Source organism: Cherax quadricarinatus, chromosome 31 (assembly GCF_038502225.1).
Source record: "Cherax quadricarinatus isolate ZL_2023a chromosome 31, ASM3850222v1, whole genome shotgun sequence".
NCBI classification, from domain to species: Eukaryota; Metazoa; Arthropoda; class Malacostraca; order Decapoda; family Parastacidae; genus Cherax; species Cherax quadricarinatus.
In genome coordinates, this window is record NC_091322.1 from 32,670,923 (window position 1) to 32,681,252 (window position 10,330).

Sequence of the window (10,330 nt, forward strand, 5' to 3'; positions counted from 1 at the left end):
CGCCTCCCCACTTATGGAACAATTAACATACTTCCACGATCATGCAATATTTATTCTTATTCTCATCACTACACTAGTAGGTTATATCTTAATTAATTCAGCACTAAACTCGTTTATTAACCGTTTTTTACTCGAAAATCAAGAAATTTAAATTATCTGAACTATCCATCAGTAAAATGGGTACCTGGGAGTTAGTTGACTGGTGTGGGTCACATACTGGGACAAAACTAACCTAATTTGCCTGAAATGCTCTGCATAACAAGCGGCTTTCTGTATACAGTGATACCTCACACATTCAGCCTGCCATTATCCGAACATCACCAATATTCAAACAGGCCCTGAGAAAGGGCAAAATTCTAAAATTATTACCGAAACATCCGAACAGCCATTCGGATATAGCAGAAGGCTGAATCAAACTTGGCACGCATTTTAGTGTACCAGTTGAGAACTAGGAGATGCGCATAACAAGCGGCTTTCTATATACAGTGATACCTCACATGTTCAGCCTGCCATTATCCGAACATCATCAATATTCAAACAGGCCCTGAGAAAGGGCAAAATTCTAAAATTATTACCGAAACATCCGAACAGCCATTCGGATATAGCAGAAGGCTGAATCAAACTTGGCACGCATTTTAGTGTACCAGTTGGCAACTAGGAGATGCATTCTTTGCCTACCTTTTAGCATTATTACAGCTGTGTTCTATCCTAGCTATCTTGTGTATGGCACCAAAGAGGGCCAGGAATGTGCTTACTCTAGAAAAAAATAAGAGGGAAATATTGTCGCATGTGGATGCAGGTTGGTCCAAGGCTGGGGAAAAAGCTGTTATTCGAGCCCAGAGTGGCTGGTCCTACCGCTAGACGATGTTGGACTCATTTTTTACACCTACTACGCCATTGGTGATGGCAATATGATGGGGTACAGATGGCGATATAACAGTACAGATGTGCATCCCCCCCCTCATGTATCCGGAAACTCCGAATTTCCGAACCGGTCTCAGCCCATATAGTTCGGATATGAGCGGTATCACTGTAGTAGTATGTCACTGATGTCAGCTAGGGCAGTATACCATATACGTGTACTTGTAGTTAATAAAGATATTTATTATTATTATTATTATTTATTATAGAATATTAGCCCTTAAACTGTCAGTTTGGTAGATTTACATCAGTGATATAAGTGTCTGTACCATATAAATCATAGCACCTTCAAATTCGGTGCAAGAGGCCTGCAAGGTCTAAGCATAAGAAAATGGGTCCTCACAGTAGGTGTGCTAAGTATGCTAAAAATTCTGGCCCCCCACAGTGCCTCATGGGAACATTTCAGTCCACCATGGTGCACCAACATAATTCTCTTACTCCCAAGCGATTAACATGTTATTGTTCAACCAAGACAAGTTCCAAAAATGAGGCTAATGATTCCAGAAAGGAGTTCCCTAGATTCGGGATGAAAGTGACATGGGAAATTTCTAAAAAAATCGCACATGGAGAGGGACCCATAAGCTCTATTATAAAGCTTCTCTACACAGTCTTGACTATTTTTTGCAAGTGACAATGTCTTTATAGTAAGTGCTATTCAATACTGGATATAGTAACAGCCTGGTTGATCAGGTCCTGATCCACCGCGAGGCCTGGTTATGAACCGGGTCATGGGGGCATTGACCCCCAAAACACCCTCCAGGTATATAGGGAAGTATACACAAATAACCCACACATAGGAGAGAGAACCTTATGACGACGTTTCACTCCATTAACAAATTACACTAGCAAAAGAGAAAGAGGGAGCCAGTATGGCAAGTCCTTGACTTCCAAACACATTGGGGCCTTATGTATTGTGTATAATAATAACTAATAATGATGTACACAATAATGATATACACAATACAGAAGACTCTCAACGTGTTTGTAGGTTGAGGACTTTCTGTATATATGAGGGAAAGAGGGACAGGACCAAGAGAAGAAGACAAAGAAGTGGTAAGGCTGGTGGCAGAAGTAGTGTCAGAAGTGACAGTGGTAGTCAAAAGTTGAGAGAGAGTAGTTCTAGTGACAAAATAGAAATGGAAGCTTTGCCAGAGATTATTGACAGTTAACGACTTGGAGTTGGCAAAATAACTCACCGGCGATGGCCTCACTCGCATTTTTTTGGTGGATGATTTTTGGATGTCAATCTTCCGTTTCAAACGGCTGTGAATTTTGTTTGCCGGTTTGAGATGAGTGTCATTCCCATCCGCTGGTCTGACATGAGAGTCATTCTCATCCACTGGTCTGACATGAGTCATTCTCATCTGTTGGTTTGAGACAAGTGTTGCTTACACCTGGTGTCTTAAAGTTGCTGAACTTGGCAGAGTTCTTCCTCGCCGAGACAGAGCATGGCACACCTTTGGAAATACAATACTCTTATCAGTGATATTTCAACTTTACGATGGTGTGGCAGCAATTGCTTTGGAGATTAAACTAAAGATAATTACCCAACATGAAAGCAGCAAGTCCTTAATTTGTATTCATTTATTTACTCTCCAGTGACAGCAGTTATTTATTTACTTATTTATTATATACAGTCTCTTCTCACTTACCGACGGAGTTCTGTTCCTAAGACCACATCGGTAAACGAATTTGTCACTAAGTAAGGAGCATACATACTATAATGGTAGTGAGTTTGTGTCAGCCATCTTTGATATTGTTTTAATGTCACCTTTGCACCATTTATAACATTTCTGGTATATTTTTAAATGTTTATACAGTAGTGTACTGTATATTGTAATAAACAGAATAGAGGAAATCCACTCTGATATATATTATTTAGGTATGCATAGTGGTCAGAGAACCCATCGTAAGTCCGAGGCATCGGTAAATGAGTACGTCAGTAAGTGAGGAGAGGCTGCATTCATATTCAGCTTACAATGTTTTCAATGTGCGATGGGTTCGTCGGTACATAACTGCATTGTAAGTCAAGAACCACCTGCTAATCCCTGGATTAAGGTAAGCTCACACTTGGTAATTCCCTACAATCTATTACGTTTAACAAGCTAATTACAACTTACCATCTTTCCCGTCAATCAAGTTGCCCTTATTGTGGTTTTTGGGATCTTCATGAACATCGCCTTTCTGAAAGTGTCAAAATATGAATTTTGAAATTACAGCATTGTTAAATCTTAAGGATAAGTTGGATCATCAATTATCCAGCTCCACTAGATAATTGATTATGGAAGGATAAGTTGGATCATGGATTACCCAGCACTGTTGGATGGAGATTGCCAACAGTGGCTTTCTGAAATGTCGAAATATGAATGATAAAATTCTAGCATTGTCAACCCTTAAAATGTTCAAACGTAGATCTACGTTCACTCGCATAGCACTGCAAACATAGATCTATGTTCGATTTTACATGCTTATGTAAAAAAAAGTAGATCTATGTTCGGAGCGTTACATGTGTGAATGTAGATCTATGTTTGGACAGTTTAAGGGTTAAATCTCAAGAATAAGTCAGATCATGGATTATCCTAAACTGCTGAATGGAGATTGCTAACTGGTAATCATGTTGTTATCCCTACTGGCTGCACATTTACTTTCCATCAAGATTACACCATTATTAAATCTGCATGATGTAAATGATTTGGAAAATCCACAGGTTGAAAAACATGGCACTTGTGCAACATTTGGGAACCTTGATTGAGGAAATGCTTCACCAGCCAGTGGCTTCTTCAGTCCAATACAGAAAAGAGCAGTGAAAGATGAGGAGAATGAGGTACATGTAACCAGTCCAATGGCCTCATGGATACGTCGGATCATAGCTTATCCAATGCCATTGGAGGGAGGTTGTCGTTAATTAATGGATATAAGTCCCTCTGACTTTTTTTTGTGTTATCTTAGTGGGTAATTTACATTATGTATAATAATTGTAGTTATGTGTACCTGTACTTAAATTAACTTACAGAATGCATAAATGGTGTCAAAATCACTGCCAGAGTTGAACCTTCGACAAAATACTATGATTGGAAAAAGAAATTTGTCTACTGGAGAACAGAAACCAGTGTATTTTTTGGTTTTTTTTCGCAAAACTGAATACACCAGGAGTGTGCCGCTACTCTACATCTAAATCTAAAGTAATCTTTAAGCATTAGAATTAGTTTGCACAAAATGAATTACATACTAGTGGCTTTATGTATTTTACTACACGTGGTATATTACATATTTTGTACCACATAAATAAAAAATTTTACAGGAGGGTCCCACACATACAGGACCTCTTTTTGATGTTCCAGATGAGCCATTTCTCACCAGTGGGTGGAACATAATGAACAACATATTGTGCTGAAATAAATATTATTATCAATATTATTATTATTATTATTATTATTATTATTATTATTATTATTATTATTATTATTATAAATGTTCTACATAACTATGGGCTTTCTGTATATACAAATAAATGTCAGCCATCTCTGTACAAATATTGTATCATGCTGAAATAAAATATTATGCTTATTATTATTATTATGATTCTTATTATTATTATGTATGATAATTGTACTTATGTGTACTTATTATTTTTTTTTTATTATCACACTGGCCGATTCCCACCAAGGCAGGGTGGCCCGAAAAAGAAAAACTTTCACCATCATTCACTCCATCACTGTCTTGCCAGAAGGGTGCTTTACACTACAGTTTTTAAACTGCAACATTAACACCTCTCCTTCAGAGTGCAGGCACTGTACTTCCCATCTCCAGGACTCAAGTCCGGCCTGCCGGTTTCCCTGAATCCCTTCATAAATGTTACTTTGCTCACACTCCAACAGCACGTCAAGTATTAAAAACCATTTGTCTCCATTCACTCCTATCAAACACGCTCACGCATGCCTGCTGGAAGTCCAAGCCCCTCGCACACAAAACCTCCTTTACCCCCTCCCTCCAACCCTTCCTAGGCCGACCCCTACCCCGCCTTCCTTCCACTACAGACTGATACACTCTTGAAGTTATTCTGTTTCGCTCCATTCTCTCTACATGTCCGAACCACCTCAACAACCCTTCCTCAGCCCTCTGGACAACAGTTTTGGTAATCCCGCACCTCCTCCTAACTTCCAAACTACGAATTCTCTGCATTATATTCACACCACACATTGCCCTCAGACATGACATCTCCACTGCCTCCAGCCTTCTCCTCGCTGCAACATTCATCACCCATGCTTCACACCCATATAAGAGCGTTGGTAAAACTATACTCTCATACATTCCCCTCTTTGCCTCCAAGGACAAAGTTCTTTGTCTCCACAGACTCCTAAGTGCACCACTCACTCTTTTTCCCTCATCAATTCTATGATTCACCTCATCTTTCATAGACCCATCCGCTGACACGTCCACTCCCAAATATCTGAATACGTTCACCTCCTCCATACTCTCTCCCTCCAATCTGATATTCAATCTTTCATCACCTAATCTTTTTGTTATCCTCATAACCTTACTCTTTCCTGTATGTGTACTTATGTGTCTAAATAAACTTAGGTGTTGAAATCTATCAGCCTGAGCTGGGAGACTTCAGTAGGGCAATGAGGACACTGCCAAGTACTGAAAAAAAAACCATTCGGAGAGATATTGTTATTGATGTGAATGATGATGGAGGTTTTTTTTCTTTTTTGGGTCACCTGCCTCAGTGGGACACGGCTGATGTGTTAATTAAAAAAATATATTGTTAAATACGAACTTCCATCCTATACAGTGCAGTGTTGTTTTAACATTTACTCGCAATATTATAACAATCAGAAGTGATAAACCCTCAAGGGTCACACAGCTTTACTCACCACAGAAAGTGATGTGGTAGAACTAGTAGCACTTCGTGCTGGACGGGACCGAGGGCGTCGTGCTCGTTTTGAATGTTTTTTAATGGGCTTTTTTAAGGTTTGCTTTTTATTATGCTTTTTCAAGCTTTGCCTTTTTTTAATTAAGGACTGTTTTTTGAGTGCTTTTATCTTAACTGACAGAAGTGTCTTCTGTATCTGGTACTGACTAATGACCTGTTCCGGGGAAAATTTGTTTTTGGACTCCATGAGACATATCAGATCTTTCACACTCTTCAAACTCTCCTTCAGGGTCGGTGGAGGAATTTCCTCGTGACCATCAGAATCATCGGGATCGCTCTCAACGTTCTACTTAGCATTCTCAATAATGCTAATCAGGTCATCATCAGTTAGACGATCTGTTGTTGGGGCAGCATCGTCACAGTCTAGCCACTTATCAATGGACTCTTCCAGGTTCTCTGACTCAAACATTTTCTTCACTTCTGGAGCCTTGATAACTTTAACGTCATCTAATATTTCTTGTTTCACAGAGTTCCTCTTATTTATTCTCTTTGGTTTAAAACCTTCAAATTCCTCGTCGTCGGAATCAATAAAAGAAATGTCAGGCCAGAGTTTTCTCCAGCTTTTTTTCAAACCTGAATTTGTAACAAGTTCCCAAGCTTTTGTAGTATCAGAAATTGCTTCGTTAATGGTGAAACTTTTGTTAAATTCTTCCATACTTCCATTGTGTGTGATTAACCTCTGTATAAAAGTTTTCGTGTAATGAGCTTGTTCCATCGGTTGTATTAAACCAGTTTTACTGTCAGGCAAGAACTCTGCAAAGACATTACTTCTGCATAAATCTTGCAGCCTAGGGTGAGCGTTACTTTTGTCGAGCAACAATAGCGCCGTACTGTCTTCTGGACGACCCGTCTTGATGAAGTTTTTCTTGACTTCAAGAACAAAATGATTATAAAACCAATCTTGAAACAGAACTTGATTTATTTAAGAATCTTTGTGAACCCTATAGATGATCAGAAGTTTTTTTCAGACCTTTAGGCTCAATACTGTTGCTTATCACAATTAATTTACAGCAGTGCATACCGGCAGCATTTGCACAACAAAGCAGTCAGTCGATCCTCATAATTCTGTGATTCTCCGTAGCGGCTGTGACTCCCCGAGGAAAACCTGTGCCAAAATAATCTGGTCTCGTTGATGTTATACACCCAGTCTGCCGTCAACTGGCGTCCGGTCACCAGTTCGGCAAACTGACTCTGGTAGCCGTCGACTTCACCGGCAGAACACTTCTCTCTGTTAAAGTTCTTCCTGGCGGTAATACCATGACGGGATCCAAACGACTCCAGCCAACCGGGGTAAAACAACACCATCTCTGTCATCCTCAATTTCCCGCAGAACTCTGACCTTGTCGCAGATCATCCATCCATAGACTGGCGCATCCCGCTGTTCCTCATACTTCTGCTGATACCACAGCCACAACACCATGTCTAGCTCGTCCAGCCTAGACCTGACAACCATCCGCTTCGTCCTAGGTCTACCCCGAGGCCTACGCTTCACCTCCATAGTAACCTCAAACCACCCAATCCAACCTCAACGAATTCCCCTAACCCCACACGATTATAATCATAACAAAGCTCTAAACCCGCAAGGGACGTACAGCAACAACCCCCCCCCCCCCAATACAAAATTCGTTCGAGTTACCACCAGCCAAAAAAAAGCCTTCCCTCTAGGCTCTTATTTATGTCAGTTTTTCCGCTCAATTTTCAACACAACACTTGTAATGTTGCACTTTGTTGCAGCTGCAGTTGTCTCAAGTTCCTGCTAGTGCATGATCAACAGCTATCATGCAAAGATTGCAACAAGTGAAGAAGAACGTCCCGCCCTGAGTCTGTAGTTATTGTTATTGTTGGGTTGTAGGGTCACCACGGTCCTAGGACCGTCTGGTTGTGTGGTCACCACGGTCTTAGGACCGTCTGGCTGTGTGGTCACTACGGTCCTAGGACCGTCTGGTTGTGTGGTCACCACGGTCCTAGGACCGTCTGGTTGTGTGGTCCCCACGGTCCTAGGACCGTCTGGATGTGTGGTCGCTACGGTCCTAGGACCGTCTGGTTGTGTGGTCACAACGGTCCTAGGACGTCTGGTTGTGTGGTCACCACGGTCCTAGGACCGTCTGGTTGTATGGTCACTACGGCCCTAGGACCGTCTGGTTGCATGGTCACTACTGTCCTAGGACCGTCTGGTTGGTCCTTTGTTTTGTGGTCACTACGGTCCTAGGACCGTCTTGTTGCTCCTTTATGTTGTGTAGTCACTACGGTCCTAGGACCGTCTGGTTGGTCCTTTATGTTGTGTGGTCACTACGGTCCTAGAACCGTCTGGTTGGTCCTTTATGTTGTGTGGTCACTACGGTCCTAGAACCGTCTGGTTCGTCCTTTATGTTGTGTGGTCACTACGGTCCTAGGACCGTCTAATTGAACACTAATGTTGTGTGGCCACCACGGTCCTAGGACCGTCTGGTTGAACCTTCATTTTGTGTGGTCACTACGGTCCTAGGACCGTCTGGTTGGTCCTTTATGTTGTTGGGTCACCACGGTCCTATGACCGTCTGGCTGAACACCATGGTCGTAGGACCACAGTGGCCTTGAGGATGTACATTAGTGCTTGAGATTTCCATTGAGATCATTTGGATGTCCATTAGCGTCCTTGGAATTTAAGAACATTAAGAAAAACCATCACTACAGCAGTCCTACTAGCCAAAGCTAGTCAGGTCCAACTCACACCCGCATACACCCACTCATATATTTATCTAACCTATTTTTAAAACTATGCAAGGTTTTAGCTTCAATGACGGTACTCTGGAGTTTGTTCCACTCATTCACAACTCAATTAAAAAACCATTGCTTTCCTATATCCTTTCTGAATCTAAATATTAACAACTTGATATCATGGCTGCGAGTTCTGTCTTGGTTACGCACTTTGACCACATTATTTATATCCCCGTTATTCCTGTTTTCCATTTATACACCTCAGTCACAGCCCCAATAATTCTTCGTCATACACTACATATATCACTATACGTATATCATTAAACATATATCACCATCACTATACACTACATATATCACAATCACGATACATATATCACTATCACTATACATATATCACCATCACTATACACTACATATATCACCATCACTATACACTACATATATCACCATCACTATACACTACATATATCACCATCACTATACACTACATATATCACCATCACTATTCACTACATCTATCATTATCACTAATCACCACATCATTCACTATCACTATTCACCACATATATCACCATCACTATACATCTTTCACTATCACTATTCATCACATATATCACCATCACTATTCACTACATCTATCACTATCACTATTCAACACATCTGTCACAGTCACTATTCACAACATCTACCACCATCATTATGCATCTTTCACTATCAATATTCATCATATACATCACCATCACTTTACACAAGGACAGAACAACAAGATTCGAGGGTCACTATATTTCTCATATATTTGATTTTGACCATTATTGTGGCTGGAGATATTATAAATTATTATTCTCTTGTTTTCTAGTTTCCATTAAAAAGAAATACTTAAATATGGAATTTCAGAAAAAAATCATGTATCTCGTCATGGTGTTGGGCGTTATCACTATTTTTGGCGGACTATATTGTTATTTTGATGAGTGGGTCCAGGAGCTGGAAGAGGACCGAATGCGACTCCAAAAGGAGGTCCAGGAAGCCTCCTGGGCCTGTAAATCATTTTCTCAGAAATTTTGCGGGATCCCTGGGATGGGGATAATATTTAATTGTGATAATTATACCCCCTTACAGCTCCCTGAAAGCCAGGAGAGCCCTTGGTGGGCACCAAACTCCTGGCCTGTTCTGGGAATCATTTTTAGATTGTACCAAGCCAGTAAGGATGTTGAGGAGCTGGAGATTTTCTTGCAGGACATGAAAGAATCCTGCCGGGATAATTCATCCTCCCAGGCGATGCTGGTTCTTCTGTGGGTGGTTGTGACAGTGTTAGGAGTTTTGTACTACATCTGGCGATTCTTCCGTACCAGGCTTCTCAAGCCACTAACAGTTACTAGCACCAGTAACACAGTGGTGAGTGGTGAGTTAGTACCTGCTACCACTGATGATGCAGGTACCTCAACACCCCTCCCCAACCCCAGTACCCTCCGCAACCCCAACCCCATCACCATCCCCAAACCCATCACCATCCCCAAACCCATCACCATCCCCAAACCCATCACCATCCTGAAACTCATCACAATCCCCAACCCTACAGGGTATGGAGTTTTTGTAACCAATGTACCCACTTTGTGCAGGTACAGGACTGTAAAACAGCTTCTAAAAAAATCCGGTGGTTTAATCAAATTCATGATGCCACGAAGAGTCAGAGGTCATCGTGGGTATGGCTTTGCAGTTTTTAAAAATAAAGCTTACGAAAAACGAGCTCTGATGCTGGCCGGCCATGTGTTGACT

The 10,330-nt window shown here is 41.1% G+C and overlaps 1 protein-coding gene across 2 annotated transcripts; it reads right to left on the bottom strand.

Annotated features, from left to right (window-relative positions):
• Positions 1-1,088: 1,088 nt before the first annotated feature.
• On the bottom strand, positions 1,089-7,703 carry LOC128696376 (uncharacterized). 2 transcript variants are annotated; one of them, XR_011392668.1, is made up of 3 exons: positions 7,494-7,703; positions 3,042-3,105; positions 1,089-2,378 (listed from the first exon to the last, which is right to left on the bottom strand). XR_011392668.1 is itself a non-coding variant. In XM_070090321.1 (3 exons), the coding sequence occupies exons 1-3, from the start codon at positions 6,042-6,044 to the stop codon at positions 2,254-2,256; spliced, it is 435 nt and encodes a 144-aa protein (XP_069946422.1). In that variant the 5' UTR covers positions 6,045-7,446; the 3' UTR covers positions 1,089-2,253. The 2 variants fall into 2 exon arrangements, 1 of the variants encoding a protein (XP_069946422.1); XM_070090321.1 differs by lacking the exon at positions 7,494-7,703 and adding an exon at positions 5,799-7,446.
• Between the last annotated feature and the right edge of the window lie 2,627 nt (positions 7,704-10,330).

Bases quoted from the DNA above. Each gene is read 5' to 3' on its own strand.
- LOC128696376 (XM_070090321.1), bottom strand. From the start codon at position 6,044: ATGGAGTCCAAAAACAAATTTTCCCCGGAACAGGTCATTAGTCAGTAC. The intron at 3,106-5,798 runs GTGAGTAAAGCT...TGACACTTTCAG, and splicing joins CTACCACATCACTTTCTGTG to AAAGGCGATGTTCATGAAGA. The intron at 2,379-3,041 runs GTAAGTTGTAAT...GTATTTCCAAAG, and splicing joins CTTGATTGACGGGAAAGATG to GTGTGCCATGCTCTGTCTCG.